Consider the following 22,596-nt stretch of genomic DNA (forward strand, 5'->3'; position numbering starts at 1 on the left):
CCTATAACGCTGTCTCCATTGTGTCCTATCAGCGCGAGGGGGAGGAGTCTTGTGTGTATTGGCCCAGTAAGGATCAGCCAATCAGCTGTGAGGGTTTCATAGTGTCGTTCTCTGGAGAGGACCACATCTGTCTGGCCAACGAGGAGAGAATGGTGGTCCACGACTTCTTACTGGAGGCCACACAGGTGAGATCCAACCACACACACTCACACGTGGACACTCGCACACGCATACACACACACACAGATCCAACCACACACTCACACGTGGACGCTCACACACGCATACACACACACACAGATCCAACCACACACTCACACGTGGACGCTCGCACACGCATACACACACACACAGATCCAACCACACACAGCCCAGCTAGCACATAACGTTCTTGGTGGGAGCTTGGTGAGAGCATGGCTGTCCTATGGTTATTTTGCATTCAACCTTTCCACAACTTTCTGGGAATGGTGCAGGATAGTTGCTTGCCTTTGAAACATTCTCGGCACGTTTAAGGAACTTGACAAAAAAAAAATATTTTCTTGGTATTTCATTATTTTAACAGAACATTTCCTAAAAGTTCAAACATGGTTACATTTCATTTCAATGTTGGTTATGTTCTCCAACTAGTTTGGCATTGGGAATGTTCTCAGATAGTTGAGAGAACGTTAAGAAACAAGTTATTCTGTGGGAATTTCAGTACTTCAGCATAATGTTTCCTACAGGTTTCCTCATGGCTATATTTAAAGTCGTGTTCTCAAATTGTTCCAAGAACGTTAAGAAAACGTTCCATAAAAACACAAGAAAGTGTTTGTAATGTTCAGAGAACTTTCTAAGAATGTTATTTAAAAACGTGAACATTCCTTTCTCAGCATCAACATAACTCTCTCTATCCTCTATCTTGTTAAGTATGTTGGCCGGGCGCACTAATTGTCCACATCTGATCTTAGTGAGTTCTTGTTTCACAGAGTGTTTATTGGTAGTCTTAAGCAAATCTACTTTGAAACAAAAGTATACACCTCACACACGTGGTTATGGGCTTAAAAAGAGAAGACACCTGTACCATGTCAGATATAGAGTTGAAATGTATTACATTTTGAGTTTGCATCCCAATGTCCACTTTATAAACATCACAGAAGACTGAAATATAACAAAACCGTTTCACATAGAAACCGAATTTTCATCTGTTTTTTAAAATAATGTTTATTAATTATGAAATTATGAAAAATATTAATAACATTCCACCCATTAGGCAACTGGAAGGTGATTTAGTAATTTGACTGCAGGAAAGGGCTACTAAGGAAATTAATTTCCATGTGTCCTATCTGTGCTTGAAGTTCAAACATGTTTTGGACCCAAAATAATCTAGCAGTGTTACTAAAAGTCTTATTGAAACATTTAGTGAACATTTTTAAGGAAGTTATTAAAAAAACTCCAAATACCCTATAATTTCATTTCTCAGACGGTTAATAAAACCTTCCAGGGAAACATTCAAGGAACCAGAGTAAAACGCTCTCAGAGCCTCCCTGGCTGCAAACTAAAAATAAACATTCCCAGAACAGGCAACATTTTCACTTCTGTTCTCAGAACGTTTAAAAAACGTTCCATTTTACCGGTCAGGAAGCATGTGGCTTTGTTCCCACAACCAATGTGAAACCAAAAACATACGTTCCCACAACTTCCAAGGAACCAAATGTGCTAGCTGGGAGAGATCAAACCACGCACACAGATCAAACTAGACACACACACACACAAATGAGGACCACACACAAACAAGAACTACACATACACACACCCACACTCCTCACTCTCTCTTTCCCCAGGATAACTATGTCCTGGAGGTGCGTCAGTACATGTCCCCCTGCTGGCCCAACCCAGACAGCCCCGTCAGCGGCACCTTCCAGCTGCTCAACATTATCACAGAGGACAGCAGACAGAGAGAAGGAACCATAGTCGTACATGACCGGTGAGTTACTGCTCTCCTCTGTTCCTCAAGTCTTCTCTGTTCCCTCTATGTTCTCTGGGGTTGGGAGGTCAGCTGAGGGCTGGTAGGGTGCGAGGAATGTTATTTGAAGAGTGTGTTAACTCACTGATGGGAACTGATTTCACTGATTCACCATATACAGTGAGGGAAAAAAGTATTTGATCCCCTGTTGATTTTGTACGTTTGCCCACTGACAAAGAAATTATCAGTCTATAATTTTAGTGGTAGGTTTATCTGAACAGTGAGAGACAGAATAACAACAAAAGAATCCAGAAAAACGCATGTCAAAAATGTTATAAATTGATTTGCATTTTAATGAGGGAAATAAGTATTTGACCCCTCTGCAAAACATAACTTAGTACTTGGTGGCAAAACCCTTGTTGGCAATCACAGAGGTCAGACGTTTCTTGTAGTTGGCCACCAGGTTTGCACACATCTCAGGAGGGATTTTGTCCCACTCCTCTTTGCAGATCTTCTCCAAGTCATTAAGGTTTCGAGGCTGACGTTTGGCAACACGAACCTTCAGCTCCCTCCACAGATTTTCTATGGGATTAAGGTCTGGAGACTGGCTAGGCCACTCCAGGACCTTAATGTGCTTCTTCTTGAGCCACTCCTTTGTTGACTTGGCCGTGTGTTTTGGGTCATTGTCATGCTGCAATACCCATCCACGACCCATTTTCAATGCCCTGGCTGAGGGAAGGAGGTTCTCACCCAAGATTTGACGGGACATGGCGCCGTCCATCGTCCCTTTGATGCGGTGAAGTTGTCCTGTCCCCTTAGCAGAAAAACACCCCCAAAGCATAATGTTTCCACCTCCATGTTTGACGGTGGGGATGGTGTTCTTGGGGTCATAGGCAGCATTCCTCCTCCTCCAAACACGGTGAGTTGAGTTGATGCCAAAGAGCTCCATTTTGGTCTCATCTGACCACAACACTTCCACCCAGTTGTCCTCTGAATCATTCAGATGTTCATTGGCAAACTTCAGATGGGCATGTATATGTGCTTTCTTGAGCAGGGGGACCTTGCGGGCGCTGCATGATTTCAGTCCTTCACGGCGTAGTGTGTTACCAATTGTTTTCTTGGTGACTATGGTCCCAGCTGCCTTGAGATCATTGACAAGATCCTCCTGTGTAGTTCTGGGCTGATTCCTCACCGTTCTCATGATCATTGCAACTCCACGAGGTGAGTTCTTGCATGGATCCCCAGGCCGAGGGAGAGTGACAGTTATTTTGTGTTTCTTCCATTTGCGAATAATTGCACCAACTGTTGTCACCTTCTCACCAAGCTGCTTGGCGATGGTCTTGTAGCCCATTCCAGCCTTGTGTAGGTCTACAATCTTGTCCCTGACATCCTTGGAGAGCTCTTTGTTCTTGGCCATGGTGGAGAGTTTGGAATCTAATTGATTGATTGATTGCTTCTCTGGACAAGTGTCTTTTATACAGGTAACAAACTGAGATTAGGAGCACTCCCTTTAAGAGTGTGCTCCTAATCTCAGCTCGTTACCTGTGTAAAAGACACCTGGGAGCCAAAAATCTTTCTGATTGAGAGGGGTTCAAATACTTATTTCCCTCATTAAAATGCAAATCAATTTCTAACATTTTTGACTTGCGTTTTTCTGGATTTTTTTGTTGTTATTCTGTCTCTCACTGTTCAAATAAACCTACCATTAAAATTATAGACTGATCATTTCTTTTGTCAGTGGGCAAACGTACAAAATCAGCAGGGGATTAAATACTTTTTTCCCTCACTGTAAAGTGCTTTTTGTTCCAGGAGTAGTTGGTTCATTCTGTGTTTGAGACAAAGACTTGGGTGTTGTTTCTGTAATTGGTTCAAAGCATATTTTCCCCTGTCTGTGTCTGTGTTAGACTGGGTGGCTCGATGGCGGGGCTGTTCTGTGCCCTCACCACCCTGGCAAAGCAGCTGGAGCAGCAGGGCTCTGTGGATGTGTACCAGGTTGCACGCATGACCAACCTCATGAGGCCTGGTGTCTTCAACGACATGGTATGTCCTGGAACAGCACACACACAACACAGAAACGCAGAGAACATAGCCCAGCTCAAACATAGACACATACATACTCACACCAGGTTGATTATATAGACTAGACGTAACATAGTAAACGAAAATTCGGGACATTCAAATTAGTATGATTCGTTACGTTTGGTATGGTTACATAAGACAGAAGGTTACTTAGGCAAAAAAAAAGACAGGTGTTGGTCGGGGTGGATGGGTGGTCGTATTACGCGAACGTCTATCAACCCAAAGGTTGCGTTTTGAAATCTCATCACAGACATGTTTAGCAACTTTGCAACTCTGTACTTTTTAGCTACTTTGCAACTATTTAGCATGTTAGCTAACCCTTACCCAAACCCTAAACTTAACACTTTAACCTAACTCTTAAACCTAACCTTAAACCTAACCATTTACGCCTAGCCTAGCTAATGTTAGCAACCTAGCTAATGTTGGCATTAGCAACCGAGCTAACGTTAGCCAGAACTAATTGCAATTCACAACATATCATATGAATTGTAATTCGCTAACATGAGCCACAACAAATTGGAATTTGTAACATATCATACGTAAACACAAATTCGTAACATATTGTACGAAATGCAGTTCGTAACATATCATACAAATTATAATTTGTAACATATCATACAAATTATAATTCATAACATATAATAAGAAATGGATTATGGACATCCACAAATGAATACATACCATACCAAACGGAACATATCACACTCATTTGGATCTGACGGATTTTAGTTTACTATGTTATGCCTACCCCTGAGTCCAGGTTGCACACACATACACACGCGCACACACACACACACACATACACACACCTTACACAAACAGCTCACATAGCTCACTAAGTTAGCTTACACACACACCTGCACACCATACACAGTTAGCTCACTCACACACTGTTCACAAATAGCTCTCACACACACCTGGCCAGAGTGCGAATTACACCATGACATTTGGGGGGTTTCTATTGAGTGCATGCGCTTGCGTTGGCCTAATAATAAAGACGTAATTTAAACAGTAAAATTAGTTAACTTTTAACGTGGCATGAACACAACCAGTCATGATATTTTCAACTGATCAAATTTTGTCAAACAAATAACTTCAAAAGTAGGTTACCTGTGCATGTTTGTCCACTCCAAAATATTTCCAGCACCAAAAGGTGTGCCTAATGACATCCAGCGATTGCCATTGATTAGGTCTACAATCATTGATGCATCTTGCTGACAAATTGACCTTTTTTGTAGCCTAAAAAGTCAGGACACCTAAAATGAGGCTGAAACTGTCCTGGAAAAAACGGGATAGTAGGCCTTACACACAAGGTCAACTTACAAGACTAGGCTATAATGTGTATTGACTATGAACTTGAAATAGGCCTACTGGTAGCCTGTGTGGACTTGTAAAAAATAAATAAAAGGTGAGTAAACTCTGATTGCCGGTCGCGGTGAAAAAAGTAACGCTCCCTATACTTTCAGTAACGCATTTACCCTCCACTAAGCCTAAGCCTAAACCATAAAAACAGCCCAAGAACATTATGCCTCCTCCACCAAACTTTACAGTTGGCACTATGCATTCTGGCAGGTATTCTCCTGGCATTCGCTGAACCCAGATTCGTCCGTCGGACTGCCAGATGGTGAAGCGTGATCAAAAAAGTTGAAGAATGGATAAATTAGCATTATTTAGAGACCCCCCCCCCCAAAAAAAAAAATATACAAAAAAAAATGGGGGACTTTTGCTGCATTTAGGGGAGCTAACGTCTCATTCAGGGGAGCTGAGCCCTTTACTGACTCTGTCTTTCACCGCTCCACTCCTAGGAGCAGTACCAGTTCATGTACAGGGCCGTGTTGAGTCTGGTGGACAGCCAGGAAGACCAGAGGGCCCTACAGTCCCCTGAGACCAACGGTTCTGTTCTCCTGGGGGCCACCACTGCAGCAGAGAGCCTGGAGTCCCTCATGTAACCTCTCACACACAGAGACACACACGCATACACACACTACAAGGAGCACCACACACTCTGGAAAATACACTGTGCTCTATGTTGAGAGAGAGAGAGAGAGAGAGAGAGAGAGAGAGAGAGAGAAGAGACTTTTTTGTACCCGTCATTTGCAACGTGAGCTAGCCACTAGTGGATTGTGATTCATAGGCTTAGCTGGCTACAAAATACATGAGATTATGCATCCAATTATCAGAATAAAACATACTGTTTGTCATGTATGACCACACGTTGCAACTGGCTACTAGGGGTCTGGTATTCTGTGCCTTTTGTAATTCATGTTGTACTTTCAAACTGTTTTGATACTATGTCTTTGTGACTAATGCCAAATGTTCTGTACTCTTTTTTTTTTAAATGTGACCACTGTCTTGTTTAAAGTTTGTTAAAGTTTTTGAGTTATTTGATTTAACGATCTATCCCTTTGAAACGTCTTATTTGTATGTAATTACTTCAACGGGATGAATGACTTCAATCCTTCCTATATTCTGTCACTCTATCTACTGTACGTTTCTTCTCGCTCTTGTGGATGACTTGTGTAAATACTGGTGTTAAACATGTAGAATAAGAGATGATCAGTTGGAAAGGTGAAATTCTATAATATTATCTCATATTATGTAAATAATAATAATTGACCACTATCAAAAGGCCAAATGTATTTATACATCTAGATTTGATATTTTACTATGAAGTTGGCTTTCTAGCCATTTACAAACATTGTTGCTGTTTATTTTCATCGGGGGGGAATATTACTGTGTTGATAATTTAGTTCAAATATCGATAATACTTATTTCTTATGTTTTGATCTTTTTTAACATTATAAAGTTTGGACTTTTCAGTAGTCATAAGATTATTATAAACAGCACTGTACATTTGAACAGGATGAGTAAAGATGTTCTCTAAACCTTAACCTGGTCATTTACTATCACAACAAACTCTCGTCGTCGTCTCAGTAGTCTTTCCTTTACCCCAATGAAACTCTTTAAAGAAAAGTTTACATCCATGCTTTTATTTATACTATAATACAAGAGCATTGTGGGTACACGTTTCAGGAGGACCTGTACATTATTGATGAAGAGAAATAAATAAACTAATCGAATCAATTTCACAATCTCGATAGTTAAACTGAGATTGAGTCAGAAATTATACTTGCATATAGCTATACTTGAATTATACGTTACATATTGATGTACACAACACATATCCGTCATACAGAAGATAAAGTGTATGTAGTGCATAATTGCAGTGAGAGTATGCATGGCCGTCCCATAGGTATGTTAAAATCATTATAATAGAATACATCGTTATTATATGGCCTATTCGTTTGTCACACACCCAGTGCACTTGACCCGGGTGAGATATGCCCAGTTCCAAACCAACCCCTACCCACTAGACACTAGTGTAGATATGAGATGAATAAATAAGATCTGCTTTAAAGGCAACATCTCATCAAAAGCTATGATGTGTCAAGTGACACTTTGCTTCTTGAAAGTCCAATATCTTGAAAACTGCTAACATTTTGGTATCAACTATGGACTAATGTAACAAATACCAAAAGATAGTTTTTGAGTGTAGTTTTGAAGTGCCTAAGGGGTAGGTGTCCATTTGGAATACAGCAAGAATCAAGGTTAAGCACATAACCCACCCCTCCCTCCCTTCCCCTCTGCATGTACAAAGTCAAAAATATTTTTTTTTTGTGCAATAATATATCGAGTTATACAAATATAGGCATAAGAATAATCGCAAGCATTTTTTTTAATTGCCTAGACTGATCTCTGGTTGAAAAATAGACATTTAGTTTTCACCTCCCTTTTTCCTACTCTACAGCACCACATGGGCTCATGTTTTTCAAGCTATAAGGTATGAAATGACCTGAAATGAATCAAAATGATTTAAAAAGAATCCATTCTTGCTTTGGAAGATTAAGGCAAGTCGGACATTAAAAAAATATCTTATATTCAAGCACAGTTAGTATATTATATATACTGTATATATCTATATATATAATCTTATTTGTTTAGAAAGCAAGCATACCCCGAATCACAGCAGAGTAACGTCACAGGAAGTGTAGCTGGCTCTAAAGTGTGTGTGTGTGTGCGCACGTGCGTGCGCGTCTTCCTCAGCTCAGGAGTGGTTTCTGGTTTGAGCATGTACTGCCTCCCCCCATACACCCCTCTTCTCGGTTTGCCCTCCCCTCCATCGCCTCCCTCTCTTTTCTCCTGTCATCTGCCTCATCCCTCTCTCGTGTGTCTGCGCCTCTTAGTTCCCCTGGGAACCCTGTAACGGAGAACAAGATGAAGAGAGAGGACAGGTTGGGAACAGTTCCAAGGGGCTGATATTAAAATGACCACCATGCAAGGGGCTTCATAGGATATGTGTGTGTGTGTGTGTGTGTGTGTGTGTCTCCTCTCCTCACTGAGTTGGTTCTCTTGCGTTTCCAGCAGTCAGGGTTGAGTCTCTTCTGCTCGTCAGCCAGAGCCTTGGCCTCCATGGTGTACATCCTCCTCTCCTCTCCTCGCAACTTCTTCCACTTCTCTCCCAGGATCACACTGATCGCTCTGAGGGCAGCACACACACACACACACACACACACACACACACACACACACACACACACACACACACACACACACACACAATAATGTGTTACATTCCCTTGATTGATTAGTCCAGGGATTTTTTTTTGCACATACAAATGCGCACACGCACACACACACCTGTTGTCCTTCCCAGGGTACATCTGGGTGTACTCCAACCTGAACTTCTTTGCGAATAGCATGAATGCATTCATTGGCCGCTTGCACTTTGTGGGCGAAGCCCCGCCGGCTGCTCCCGAGTCCTGCTGGCTCTTAATTGGCTTGTTGCGGTGTGTGTCTTGGTCGGGGCTGACGGCGCCCCCGCCGGACTGGGAGTTCCTACGCTGCCGGGCCATGCTGCTCAGAACGTACACCGCCGACGAGTCCAGGGGAGTGAAGTCATAACTGACGTGAAAAACACAGGAACACAAAGAAGAGTCACACACTGAGATCCGAGAAGCTTTAGCTCGGGGGGACTAACACAGTCTTGAGCCGCGGTTAAAACCCAGCGCGTCACACATGTGTTGTAAAGTACAGAATGAACACTACTACCGCTATTGAGCTAATGCTGAGGGGTTTTACCTCCTGAATGTGTCGAACACCAGGGAGTCGTCAGTGTGGACGGCATCTCTGTGTCCAGGAGGCAGACACACATCACCCACCATCACATCATAGCACGGGATCCCATACTGCACCACAGTCAGACTGGGGTAGAACGACGACCAGCCTGCCGCAAGAACACGCACGTTAGAAAAAACACACGTTACACACATACACCTTACACTTTACATACGTTACACACACATCACCCACACACACCCAAGCCTCCTACCTTTGTTTCTGACGTAGAACGGGTGGTCCAGCTGACACTCAGCAGACAGAAGCCACTCCCCACAGGCACCTGGGTCAAAGGTCAGCTTGAGGACGGACTGGCCGAACGCCCGGCTCTCTGTGTGGGACACCAGCCTCAGGCCCTCACGACCATAGCCCTGAGGACAAGACACAACAGAGTTATTGATGGGGAACTTTACTCACAAGGGGCTCATAGGGAGATAGGAGATGATAGGAGACCATATTAAAGAATTTCAGTTAAACTGTGTTACTCAGGAACTCATTAGTCCACTGAGCTAGGCATTAATGTACCTTCAGGGGATGTGATATTGCCTCTAAATAAGTATGTACTGTACCTTCAGGGGGTGGGTTGTAGCCTCTGCCTCATCGTCTGAGTCTTCGTCTGACACCAGTTCCTCAGCATCCTGCCACTCCACACTAGAACCCTTATGGAACCGCAGACGAGTGCCTGAGGACACAGGAAGAAATGTATAGAAAATGGATTCATGGTCATTACACAACAAGGTCAGGCGTTCGGTCCCGGGAGTGATCACATAGACATATACAGTCAGTGACCCGTACATCCTGAATTCTTCGGGCATGGATTCTACAAGGTGTCGGAAACGCTTGTAGAACCCATGCCCAATTGGTATCAAGGGATCTAACGTGTACCAGGAAAACATTCCCTACACCAGTACACCACCAGCCTGTACCGTTGACACCAGGCAGGATGTGTCCATGGACTCATGCTGCTTACGCAACAGGGACCGGGATTCGTCGAGCCAGGCGATGTGTTTCCACTCCTCAGTTGTCCAGTATGATCGCGTGCCCGCCGGAGCCACTTCTTCGTGTTTTTATCTGACAGGAGTGGAACCCGGTGTGGCCGTCTGCTGCAATAGCCCATCCGTGACAAGGATCGACGAGTTGTGCGTTCTGAGATGCCGTTCTGCACACCACTGTTGCACTGCAAATGATTTGTCTGTTTGCGTCTGTCTACCTGTTAGCTTGCAAGATTCTTACCATTCTCCTTCGACCTCTCTCATCAACAAGCTGTTTTCGCCATCAGGGCTGCTGCTGACTGGATGTTTTTTGTTTGTCGCACCATTCTCTGTAAACCTTAGACACTGTCGTGCTTGAAAAGCCCAGGAGGGCGGCCGATTCTGAGACACTAACAGTGACGATCATGCCATGCTCAAAGTTGATATGGTCACTCGTTTTGCTCATTCTAACTGAATGCCTCGATATCGGTCTGCCTGCTTTATATAGCAAGCCACAGCCACATGACTCACTGTCTGTAGGGGCAATCCATTTTCATAAAAGGGGTGACGTAGCTAATAAACTGGCCGATAAGTGCATATATATATATATATATATATATATATATATATATATATATATATATATATATATATACACATTGTACCTTTGAGGAAGCAGTGCCAGGCAGTAGGTGGCCAGGAGTGGCTCCAGCCCATGTCCTCGTCATCAGACACATAGGAGTGACAGGACACAGCAGACTCACACTCACTACTGACCTGTAGAGAGGAGAGAGACCAGAGGGGATTATCACCAAAGCAGGATCAGTTAGTTAGCTAGCTAACTTTCACTTATATTCTCAAACAACTCCATATTTCTAATTCATGGGGAAAGACGATCGACTTGAAATTGTATAATTGACTTAATATTCTCAGTAAAAGCAGTGCGTTTGCTGCACTGGTCCAGTGTTGCCACCAGTGCAGCATGAATGTAGTGTAGCATTACGTGCTCCCGATTGGCGCAGCGGTCTAAGGCACTGCATCTCGGTGCAAGAGGCGACACTACAGTCCCTGGTTTGAATCCAGGCTGAATCACATCCGGCCGTGATTGGTAGTCCCAGAGGGCGGCGCACAATTGGCCCAGCGTTGTCTGGGTTTGGCCGGGGTAGGTCATCATTGTAAATAAGAATTTGTTCTTAACTGACATGCCTAGTTCTTAACTGACATGCCTAAATAAAATAAAATAAAAATAACAGCTCTTACCCTGACTCGCCTGCTGCGCTCCCTGTGTTGGCCTCTAGAGGGCAGGGGAGGCCGGGTGTGGGGAGGCCGTGCGTAGGAATGGAGGTTACTACTGGTGCCAAAGATGTGGACGGGAGTTGACCTGGGGTAGTTAGAAATGGACAGTTATGAAGTATTAAAACGGGAGCAGGTGTGTGTGGTACAGTAACAGCCCTACCTGACGACCTGAGTGGAACTCTGTAGCAGGGGACTCTGGGGGCCTGTGGCGATGTGAGCTAGCTGTGTGAGCCAGTGTGTGTCAAGGGGCCCGGCCGTATGAGTGTGTCCGTCACGTTCCTGATGGGACACCCCTGCCCCCACCTGAAACACGGTGGGGGCTGTCTGGTCCTCCTCCACTTCCTCCAGCTCCGGGAGGTCATCTAAGGGGAAATTACAGAAATATAATAACTAGGTTGATGTGTATGTGTTGATGTGTAAATATGTAACAGAATAGCTAGAATGAACAGAGATCTAAAAGCATGTCTCACAGTAAATCAGGAATTATGTATTTGTATCACGCTGCTTAATGATGTACAAAAGGTGCTTTATAATTTAAAAGTATGGTAATGATTTACCATAATATTTACCTGTATAAAGCATAGCCTACATTACACATCTATAATCACATCATAAACATGACATTGGCTTATGATTACCGTATTCCATGTGGCTGTCACTGGTGGGGCCTCCGGGGGAGGAGGGCAGGTGTTCTTCACACTGGAGCAGGTCCAAGCCCTGTTCTCTACTTGCCTCTGGCCCTGGCCCTGTGATATCCAACATACTACTGCTGCTGCTCAGGGGACTCTTCATTTCCCACACCATGTTATAATGCTTCTTTAGGTCATCTGACTGGACACAAACAAACACACACACACACACACACACACCGTCCATTCATTCATTCACGTTTTATTGACACAGTTATTGAATGTGAGCACAATACAACTGTTTTGTATTACTAGGGTGACCACATTTAAAATACCCAAATGCGGGACAATAGGATGATTTTACGGGACATTCGCGGGAGTGTACCCTGGTGTACAACATTGGAAAGGAGCGTTGAAGTGGGAAAAAAGGGGGTGCGATGAGGAAGGGAAGGATGGGGGCCTGGGGGATTTTTCTTATGCAGAACCAATTACGCCTATGCCATTTGTCAACATTTGTGTTGGAAATTGAAAGCAGCTGTCACAAAAAAAGTAACACTCATATAATTGTTTTCACAACGTACAATCATAATGATTCAAATTAGAGAGAAAACTTTTTCCATTCAATTTCGCAACAGCGTCATGTGATGCAGGCCTTGTTTATAAACGTTCAGGACATCGCGCATGCGCATTTGCGCTCATTCATTCAATACCGTGAAAGGACGATAACTCACTCCTATAAGTTAAAATCACGAAAATATCTCACAAATAGTTATACCCAGCATCGACAGCTAACTATATTACTGCCGAGTGATTTGGTTTACAACGAAATACTTACATAGTAATACACGATCCCATTGATTTGGAAAACGCAACCTAATTTGGCCAAGGCTTAGTCAAAACACAGAAGTGTCGAGCTGACAGAAAACACAGTTTAAAAATCGACAAGTATTGGACCTTGTGCTATATGCGGAAGCAGAAAATAGTCATGCGAGGAGCAAATGTTAATATTTGTATACAATGAAGTGAAAGAATGAAAGAGCCTATGCATTCGTCTCTTGCTCAAGCTGGTAAGAAAACTAAACGCCAACAATGAAATTTGTATCCGATCTGACATGTCATTCGAAACTGAAGAAGGCAATCCCAACTTCGCCTTTTTCCTATGCACCTGTACGATTCTGATATTTATTTATTCATTTCGTTGAAATAATCTCTTTGTCGACAGTATTTCTAATAAACTTTCTTTGCAACTCACCAAAACAGTCGCCATCAACGAGAAGTGAGAGATAAATATTATTCTTTTTCGCAAACATTATTGGTGGCTTCAGACGTCAATCTATGGCTTCTCTCTCGGTAATTGGTTATACTCTAAGTAAATACACTCTCATATTTGTTTGCGCTGTTCCTTTTGGCTGTAATTCATGTCCCTCATCTCTCAGATGGCTCTAATTGGACGACTTTGTGCAACTAGCTATTGTAGTTTTTATACTGTATGAGGTTTGGTAACAGTTTTGACTACAATGTCAAGGCCTGGCAGACAAAGCCATAATCAAAAATAAAGGCACGGACTGTCTTTGATAAAGGTTTGTAAACATGCATGCATTTGCTGTTTGCTTTTACCTGTGTAATATACACACCAGATACGTTTTAAAAAGGTTTTCCAACAGTAAAAAATGCAAATGTTCAATTATTTATACAAAACCTAAGTTTATTGCAATGGAAATTCAAATAACAGTTAAGATACTGAAAATACTCAGGAAATTAGGCGTATTGTAACAACATTACAAAAAAAAGGGGAAACTGCAAAGCAAGTGTCGGAGTGGAAACTTTAAAAAAGATGCAATGAAACAAATTGAACTCTGTTTTTACACACAGAACACAAACATTAACACCATGAAACAAGGAATGGCAGATACCTGTTGTTGGCATAGGTAATTATGTGCAGAGGTAGGCAAGATAAATCCTTTCAGTTGACTGATAAAACTGGTTTAGAGATTTACTTGCATTGAAGGTTGAACATCTATCTGACAATGTGTTGGCAGGTTAAAATAATGACACTTATGAAATCTCTGGTTCAAAAAGGCAAATACGGTACTAAGCTATTAAGGAGAGCAGTGCGTGAATGACAAAAACAACAAATATTTTCTTTTTTTAAACAGACTGTACCAAAGAAACTATGTACCAAACGTAGGTCTAGCAGCAATATGCAAAATGCTGAGAAAATTTCCCTATCTGATATTTCCCTTATGAAGACACCATATGTCTGTTTAACCTGTTGGAAATATTGAGCTCAAAATCAGCACTCCAAAACACCCACTGATACATCAACAATCACATGGGAAAAGACACTGTGTCAAAGAAACATCCTCTGACTATTTATTAACAGCTTATAACACAATAACTAGTAAAAAAAAAAAATGAACTAAGCAACACAGTCCATTAATTAATTGGTTCTGTTTAGACCAACTTCACATATGGATTTGTCAGGAAATACTGCCTTTTTTTTTTGCTACAGAGCAACAAGTTGTGTCAATGTCCCATTTGATTTAACAAATATAATACGTTAGTTTAACAAATGATTGGCTACTGATGCTCTTTACCAACTAGATCATAAATGCTTAACTTAGGACTATAGCACTATTAAACTTCAAGTACAATATGCATTGTTCAATTTCATCAAAAATAAGTTGACAACTACAAGTGAAAGGAACACTGAAATATACCACTACCAGCTCTATGTTGCTTTTTTGTTCTGGAAAAACTGTTGTTTTCATATGACAAACATTTTCCTGACTAAAATGTTACTCTAAAAAAGTAGCTAATACACTTGGGAGATAAGAAACAACAAGTATAATCTTATTTCATATGCTAGTGGTAACATTTATAGGCAACAACAAAAAAATAGCAACGTCTTTTTAAAGTGTTTTTCCGTGAGGGACGGTTAAATGCTGGACAATAGATGACCCCACCTTGTTTCATTTTGAATCAAAAGCCGTAACGTACTTCATCTATTAGACAAACCTGATAGAAGTGTGTCTTAATATGTACCATTTGGATATAAGGCCAGGAATGAATCTAAAGGTCACTATGTTCATGTATCATACAAAATACTAAAACTATACAAATGGGATTCATCTCATATGAAGTATGAGTTTGCAGTATGAACAAACCTCTATCTAAAATGGTCTGATTGCTAATACTGTAATATTAACATAGTGGGTGATGTGTGTTAAACCAGACTGATAATAAAGCAGATCAGTACCAGGGGTATTTGGCCCCTCAGGAGAGTCTAGGAGTCCCTTGTTATAAAAACATCATGGCTCAGCTGTCTTTGCCGAGTGTATTCTATCACGCGGTGTCGTTGTCGTGAATGCCAGTGTTACTTCTGAACAGCGCGGCCAGCTGCTCGTCGTAGTTGACGATGTTCCTCTTCATGATGTCCATGCAGGGGCCCAGCAGACGCTCAAACGCCTGCACGTCCATCACTAGAACACACAAACACCACACAAACACCACACAAACACACACAGACGCAAACATAGACAAAAACACAAGGACAACCATATCAGCTGCAGCTAACGTAGCAAGGCTATTGGATATCATCTAGACAAGAGAGCATGAGTATTGACAATGATACAATTCCTGGAGTGCAGCGCTCCTCCAGCTGATTGCAGTCTTTATCTACTTACCTAGACACTTGACGTTTCCTACAGCATATGCAGAAGCAGCCCGGGGCTTGTTGGTGACCAGAGCCAGCTCTCCAAAGTACTGTCCCCTGGTGCACATGGCAATCTCTACCTCCTCTTCCACCCCTTCTTCCTCCTCCTTTTTCAACTGGGGGTAACAGACAGTCAGACAATACCAGACATTTAGTGCTTTCAGTAGAACAAACTGTACCATTGGCATGCTCGGTAACGGTGCATTCAGCCCATTTTAACCTGTTAACACTAACGCCAGACATATTAACATGTCCATGAATACGTATCAACAGTTCCAATAATGGTAGAGCATCGAGAAGCATAGAGTAGCCTTACCTTGCTCGTATTCATTGTTATTTGTACCTGACCAGATTCTACTATGTAGAAACAGTTAGCTGTGGCCCCCTGGCAGAACAACAACAGTTAGTTAGTCATCTGAGTAGCACCTGTTACATTCTACATGGACTTCCTCCAAATACAGGGACAATGAGAGAGAGAATTACCTGCGCTATAATCTGTTCTCCATCAGTGTAGGTCTTGGAGGATAGAACATCCACCACACACATCCTCTCAGAGACCTGTCAGGACAAGAGAGAGCAGTTACGATAGCTGTTATAATGCTCTACAGATGCGAGATAAACACATTTGTACTGTAGATACACACTACCGTTCAAAAGTTTGGAGTCACTTAGAAATGTCCTTGTTTTTGAAAGAAAAGCAAACATTTTTGTCCATTAAAATAACATCAAATTGATCAGAAATACAGTGTAGACATTGTTAATATTGTAAATGACTATTGTAGCTGGAAACGGCTGATTTTTATGGAATATCTACATAGACATACAGAGGCCCATTATCAGCAACCATCACTCCTGTGTTCCAATGGCACGTTGTGTTAGCTAATCCAAGTTTATCATTTTAAAAGGCTAATTGATCACTAGAAAACCCTTTTTGCAATTATGTTAGCACAGCTGAAATCTGTTGTTCTGATTAAATAAGCAATAAAACTGGCCTTCTTTAGACTAGTTGAGTATCTGGAGCATCAGCATTTGTGGGTTTGATTACAGGCTCAAAATGTCCAGAAACAAAGAACTTTATTCTTTGTTCCAGATACTCAACTAGTCTAAAGAAGGCCAGTTTTATTGCTTCTTTAATCAGGACAACAGTTTTCAGCTGTGCTAGCATAATTGCAAAAGGGTTTAATAATGATGAATTAGCCTTTTAAAATGATCAACTTGGATTAGCTAACACAACGTGCCATTGGAACACAGGAGTGATGGTTGCTGATAATGGGCCTCTGTACGCCTATGTAGATATTCCATAAAACAATCTGCCGTTTCCAGCTACAATAGTCATTTACAACATTAACAATGTCTTCACTGTATTTCTGATGAATTTGATGTTATTTTAATGGGACATTTTTTTGTGCTTTTTTTCAAAAACAAGGACATTTCTAAGTGACCCCCTTATGATGGATATCATTATGCATTGTATATACTATAGAATGCAGTGTTAGAACTGTGCTATTAATGCATTATCAAGTGTCACTCAGTCAGCATCACTCTCCAAGATGTTCAAGTTTTGGATGGAATAATCCCAAATTAGTAGTTCTGATTTGTTCTCCAGGAGCTGATTATTATTTAATCAAATAATGTAATTTATTTGACAATCCCTTGAAAATGGCACGCAGTTGTCAATGGTTTTAGCGGAGCTGGGGGTCTCATTGCCCCCCAGCAGGCAAATCGAACGCTCTGCACCTTACTGAGAGGTTTATCAATAACAACCTATAGAGATCACAGTTGTTACCTGTAGGGATGTGAGCAGGGGCAGTGATTCGATGAAAGCCTCGTACATCTTCCTCTTCTTGTGGTTGTTCTTTACTATGATCCTCCTGAATGTCAGTCGGTCCTAGAGTACATACAACATACAAGGCCTCAGATCATTTCAACCAAACACCACATTACATGGTTACTCCAGTAATCAAGTTGCTTCAACACTCATCTGGGGCCAGTTTCACCGTTTTGTCCCGTAATGGTTAAGATTATGATCTCAAGAGAGTAGGCTGATGCCTTCAGACAACCCAGGGCGTGTTGGCATGTTTTGCTTTAGGCATCACTTCTGTAATTCACTCCACAATCTACCGGGGGGCATAGTCTTCCATTCAAACCTACAGTATGTAACAGCCTACCTACACATCCTCTCATCCATATCAGCTACAGTACAATCCACTGGTTCACCCTGAAGCCTTAAACCTACCATGCACCAGAGGGCTCCCACAGAGGTGGCGATGATGGTGGCAGCCCTGGGTGTATTGTACATCAGGGCAAGCTCGCCAAAACTGCCCTGATTGTCATAGGAACCCACCACACGCTCCACTCTGTCTGCTTTCATCAGGATGTCAAAGGTCCCTCTGGGAAAGAAGGCAACATCATAATGATACATTCATTAATTGCATAAGTATTTATTATATGGGAAAATCTTATATCGCACCCAACTCTGGCCAATAGTAGTGCATAATACAGGAAATAGGTTGCAATTTCAGACCCATCATCGCCAGTATCAGCAAAGCATCTCAGAGTAGGCGTGTTGATCTAGGATCTGGCCATATAGTCATATTTATTATGATCTAAAAGGCAAAACTGATGCTAGAACAGCCCTTCTACTCTGAGAAACTTTGTGGATACGGACCCTGGTCTCAAAAAGTGCTGTGTAGACTGTCTAGTCTGTTTACAATGTCTTGATGAATCTGAAGTCCTACCTTTCGATAACATAGAAGTTGTCCCCATCGTCATCCTGGTCTATAATGTGTTCACCAGCCTCCACTGACATCTCAAACATTGCATCCAGTACCTGGGACATCTGCTCCTGTTAACACAAACACAGAGATATTTCAGTGACACGACAAACGCAGCATCCATATACAGTATTTGTTGACTTTTCCTCAATGCATTTGTTTAACCTAGTCTTTCCAACCCACTTCACTTTACCGGGTCTAGATTTTTGAACAGTAGAATGTCTTTGCAGGCCTCCTGTAGTCTGTGCCTCTGCTCGTCAGTTTTAGGATGGGTGATCTGGAAGAGAGCAGAGCCATAATTAGCATGTATTATTATAGCTACTGTATCAGGTTCAAGTACAGAGTGCAGACAGTCATCTAATCTCCTTCCCACCCTGTTTCACTCAGCATCTGACTTCCTATGCTGAAGCGTTCTTTTGTTCCTGATAAATACACAACCTAAACCAGTTTTGATCAACGATGGTTTGCAGTGGTCCAGCGGCATCACATCATTAGCTAACTTGAAGTTAAAGGTTAGAGGTCAACCCCATAGTGATGGAGGTTAAGTGATTTTACCCTGGGATCTTTGTCCTCCTCCTCCTCCTCAGGATTGAATGCTTCAGCGCACACTGTGGAGAGGAACAAGAGTCATCACGTTACACTTGAGTGCCTCCTTCAGATTTCACTCAGGATTACAACCACACCAAACCAAGGTGGACACAATCTGCGGTGTAATCCAATTCACACAGCATTGTTTAAGCCTGTCATGTCTCTATATGTGAACAAGCTGAACTCTAGACTGCTCCTGATACTTGAGTATTGTGTGCATTGAAAACCCTCTGGCTAGCAGACAGACATTTGTGTGATACTGCTACAGTATTATTAACATATGTGATAGTGATGACAACAGCAATTGCTGCTCTGACTGGATCAATAGTCAAAGCCACTGAGAGGATATCATTATGCCCATCAAACACACCCTTCAGATGTCATTTCCTGTCACTATGTCGAAAACACTGGAAAAGTGGGTAATTCTGTGGATGCAACATACAAAGGACATAGCTAGAATATCAAACCTTCTTACCTGAAGATCTTCTCAAGAATCTGTTGATCACTGGAGCTAATAAAAAAAGTTACATGAAGATGAGGTATATTTTACTATGATATATACATGTAACAATGTTCTGGCTTGACATATAGAGAGAGTATTCTGATCTAAAATCACTGTTGATTGTTTTCAGCTAACGTTAGCTAGCTAACATGGAATGAATCTAGCTAGCTAACGCTACTGATGCTCACACAGGTCAGGATAGTCACTGACACTTTCAGAACATTCTTTCCAGTCCACTGCCGGCCAAAGTAAATAATGGGGGTTACTCGAGGTTTTGGGATGGTAGCTAGATAGCCATTTCCCTTTGAGATTAGAGTTCAATTGCCTTTTCTTGGCCTGGCATCTGTTACCCAGAAGTTAAATTATCGCGAAAGTTGTCACTTCCCTCTGTCCACGAGGGATTCATGGTAAAATGGTCAGTAACTAACGTCTGCTGGGCTGACTATTGTAACTATAGTATAGTAGTAGCAAAACGTTAGTGAGCTTGACTTTCTCAGTGACTGCCACCATAACGTCGTTAGCTAGCTAGCTAGCTATCAAGGTTAGCAGCACCACACAGGCAGTACTGACTTTTCTAGCAGAACGGTGAGGTTAGCTACCTACGAATTCCTCCTCATCATCATCTTCTTCTTCTTCATTTTCCGAATCAATTTGCACTGCCTCCATGCCAAAATTGACCGCCCTTCCACTGCTAACATTATCGCCAGGTCGACCGTTAGCCGAATTTCGGGCATTGTCAAAGGCGGATCCTCTCTGATTCTCCTTCAGTTGGATGAAATACTGCAAGGCAAAGTCCAGAAGGTCTCCTGGCTGATTCCTCAACACTTCCACTGTAAAGCTTTGCAACAGCTCCGTCAATCCGTCTGGGATTTCAATACTCATTTCTAATCGGTCTTTGAAGAGTCAGGCAAATAAAAATACCGGTGGCTATTTTCTGAATATAAAAAAAAATGATATTCCAGCTCAGGCTTGTAAGGGTTGACAGCTCACTTGAATAATACGTCCACAAACACAGCCTTTTGCAACAAATGTTGTTGGCGTTATACCCATTCTCAATGTATGTTCATCTGTAGCTAGCTATAGCTTGCTAACTTAGCTACCGCCTTTTGATGAAAACTGAATGAAAATGGCAGTAAAAATGCTAGCTATCTAGCTCGCATCATTTTGCTGCTGGCTTCAGGAAACCCACGCATGTGACCCAGGTATCCATGACAACCAACCATCTAGAGCTTGCGCACGCAGAATCATAGAAATAGAACGGTGATCAGATCAGTCACCACTCCATCTCATGGGAGCGTCGTTTTACCAGACAGTACAGAATGTTTAGAAACTCTGTGATTTTACCATTCTCAAAATTCACATCAGTACATTATTCCCAATATTTCGTCATGCATATTGACAGTCTAGCATAGTATTTTCCTTTTTGCATAACAATTGTCCTATGTAGGCCTACACTGTGAACAATTATTTGACAAGGAGATTCCATTTTTAATTGATACCTAAATACAGCAACTGACCTCCTTAGAAGTTAATTAATAAGAAAAAGGGAGGGTTTGGCAGAGTGTGTTATCCTCTACAGTGGAGCAGAGAGGCGATGAATGACACAGTCTGTTCAGTCGCTGTAACAACATATTGTAACCATTCCCTGTAGCTCAGTTGGTAGAGCATGGTGTTTGCAACGCCAGGGTTGTGGGTTCGTTTCCCACGGGGGGCCAGTACGAAGAAAAAAAAACATGAATGAAATGTATGCATTCACTACTGTAAGTCGCTCTGGATAAGAGCATCTGCTAAATGACTAAAATGTCAATTTAATCAAATCGGATTTATTAACATAGAAATGCATATGCACATGCTACACAAGGAGATGACTTTTTCAAGAATTGAATACAAAACTTTTGGATGAACAATGAAACAAAATCAAGTATGAGTTCTCAGTCGTCACCCTCCTCCTCTTCTCTCTGACAGGTGTGTGAGGTATTAGCGTGTAGTACAGTGTCCACAGACAGTAGACTCCTGAGACACTGTAGAACAGCCAGGATCAGATGATACTTACAGGACACTGACTCCACACCTGAACTAGAGCCAGAGCTTGACCAAACCGTCACCTCCTTTACCCCTGGCCCAGATCCTGACCCAGACATAGACCCTGACCTAGTGTCAGCCTGGACCATATTAGAACCATCCGCTACCAGAACAGCACTGTCTCCGGCGGGTCCGGAGAGTTACCATGGTTACGTATGCAGCTGAGAGTGTGTGCGAGAGCCTTAAGGTAGCGCCGAGGATTGTGGGAGTAGATCTGTCTGGGCACACTCAGTAGGGCCTCTGCTAGCATCCCCGAGACGGCAGGGGTGTCCAAGTGTGACAGAGTGTGCGTGTCTGTGTTTGACAGAGTGTGCGTGTCTGTGTTTGACAGAGTGTGCGTGTCTGTGTTTGACAGAGTGTGCGTGTCTGTGTTTGACGGAGTGTGCGTGTCTGTGTTTGACAGAGTGTTCGTGTCTGTGTTTGACGGAGTGTGCGTGTCTGTGTTTGACAGAGTGTGCGTGTCTGTGTTTGACGGAGTGTGCGTGTCTGTGTTTGACGGAGTGTGCGTGTCTGTGTTTGACAGAGTGTGCGTGTCTGTGTTTGACGGAGTGTGCGTGTCTGTGTTTGACGGAGTGTGCGTGCGTGTGCTGTAGGAGGGTGTGGTGTAACAGGAAGTCAAAAGTCCTGCCCACGGAAATGACACAACAAGGCTCCATCACGTCTGTGTGTGTGTTTGTGTGTAAGCGGTTCTTTCTGTAGCTCTAGTCCTGTGTTTGGGCCCCCAGGTAGCATGTGTAGAGCATCTCGTACAGCACATACACTCTGTTCCGTCTGGCCCTCTGTCTGTCCACACACAACCAGACTGTGGGGTCTGCCCTTGTCCTCTGCCTTAGGAAACCCCAC

At 42.5% G+C, this 22,596-nt stretch overlaps 3 protein-coding genes across 8 annotated transcripts in view; 1 reads left to right on the plus strand and 2 right to left on the minus strand.

The window, feature by feature from the left end:
• The window catches only part of LOC106609210 (receptor-type tyrosine-protein phosphatase zeta), a 54,135-nt gene extending 47,386 nt beyond the window's left edge, over positions 1-6,749 (plus strand). For all 4 annotated transcript variants that reach the window (XM_014207732.2, XM_045721968.1, XM_014207735.2 and 1 more), the window contains 4 exons: positions 33-185; positions 1,821-1,963; positions 3,847-3,982; positions 5,827-6,749. In XM_014207732.2, coding sequence (XP_014063207.2) covers positions 33-185; positions 1,821-1,963; positions 3,847-3,982; positions 5,827-5,970 — 576 coding nt within the window. In that variant the 3' untranslated portion in view covers positions 5,971-6,749. The remainder of the gene's footprint in view (positions 1-32; positions 186-1,820; positions 1,964-3,846; positions 3,983-5,826) is intronic.
• Positions 6,750-6,995: 246 nt separating this feature from the next.
• On the minus strand, positions 6,996-13,443 carry LOC106609211 (HMG box-containing protein 1). Of its 3 annotated transcripts, none has more exons than XM_014207736.2 (11): positions 13,345-13,443; positions 12,102-12,294; positions 11,624-11,825; positions 11,428-11,548; positions 10,833-10,944; positions 9,766-9,878; positions 9,411-9,567; positions 9,161-9,305; positions 8,720-8,983; positions 8,419-8,560; positions 6,996-8,279 (listed from the first exon to the last, which is right to left on the minus strand). In XM_014207736.2, the coding sequence occupies exons 1-11, from the start codon at positions 13,357-13,359 to the stop codon at positions 8,262-8,264; spliced, it is 1,482 nt and encodes a 493-aa protein (XP_014063211.2). In that variant the 5' UTR covers positions 13,360-13,443; the 3' UTR covers positions 6,996-8,261. The 3 variants fall into 3 exon arrangements, with proteins under 3 accessions (XP_014063211.2, XP_014063213.2, XP_014063212.2); XM_014207738.2 differs by having other exon boundaries at positions 12,102-12,290; positions 13,345-13,366; XM_014207737.2 differs by lacking the exon at positions 13,345-13,443 and adding an exon at positions 12,928-13,211.
• A 333-nt stretch (positions 13,444-13,776) lies between these two features.
• Positions 13,777-20,896, minus strand: LOC106609209 (cAMP-dependent protein kinase type II-beta regulatory subunit). The gene is made up of 11 exons (XM_014207731.2): positions 20,271-20,896; positions 19,645-19,680; positions 19,137-19,189; positions 18,775-18,858; positions 18,546-18,652; positions 18,044-18,197; positions 17,594-17,695; positions 16,291-16,365; positions 16,124-16,192; positions 15,779-15,923; positions 13,777-15,574 (listed from the first exon to the last, which is right to left on the minus strand). The coding sequence occupies exons 1-11, from the start codon at positions 20,551-20,553 to the stop codon at positions 15,438-15,440; spliced, it is 1,245 nt and encodes a 414-aa protein (XP_014063206.1). The 5' UTR covers positions 20,554-20,896; the 3' UTR covers positions 13,777-15,437.
• Between the last annotated feature and the right edge of the window lie 1,700 nt (positions 20,897-22,596).

The sequence above is a fragment of the Salmo salar genome, chromosome ssa07, assembly GCF_905237065.1.
Source record: "Salmo salar chromosome ssa07, Ssal_v3.1, whole genome shotgun sequence".
Taxonomy (NCBI): domain Eukaryota; kingdom Metazoa; phylum Chordata; class Actinopteri; order Salmoniformes; family Salmonidae; genus Salmo; species Salmo salar.

Excerpts from the sequence above, each read along its gene's own strand:
- LOC106609209 (XM_014207731.2), bottom strand. The coding sequence starts at position 20,553 with ATGAGTATTGAAATCCCAGACGGATTGACGGAGCTGTTGCAAAGCTTT. Across the intron at positions 19,681-20,270 it reads TGATGAGGAGGAATTCGTAG|CTCCAGTGATCAACAGATTC; the intron begins GTAGCTAACCTC and ends TTTTTTTATTAG. Across the intron at positions 17,696-18,043 it reads TGGGAGCCCTCTGGTGCATG|GACCGACTGACATTCAGGAG; the intron begins GTAGGTTTAAGG and ends TATGTACTCTAG.
- LOC106609211 (XM_014207736.2), bottom strand. Across the intron at positions 10,945-11,427 it reads AGCGCAGCAGGCGAGTCAGG|GTCAGTAGTGAGTGTGAGTC; the intron begins GTAAGAGCTGTT and ends TCCTCTCTACAG. Across the intron at positions 9,306-9,410 it reads GTTCTACGTCAGAAACAAAG|GCTGGTCGTCGTTCTACCCC; the intron begins GTAGGAGGCTTG and ends TTCTTGCGGCAG.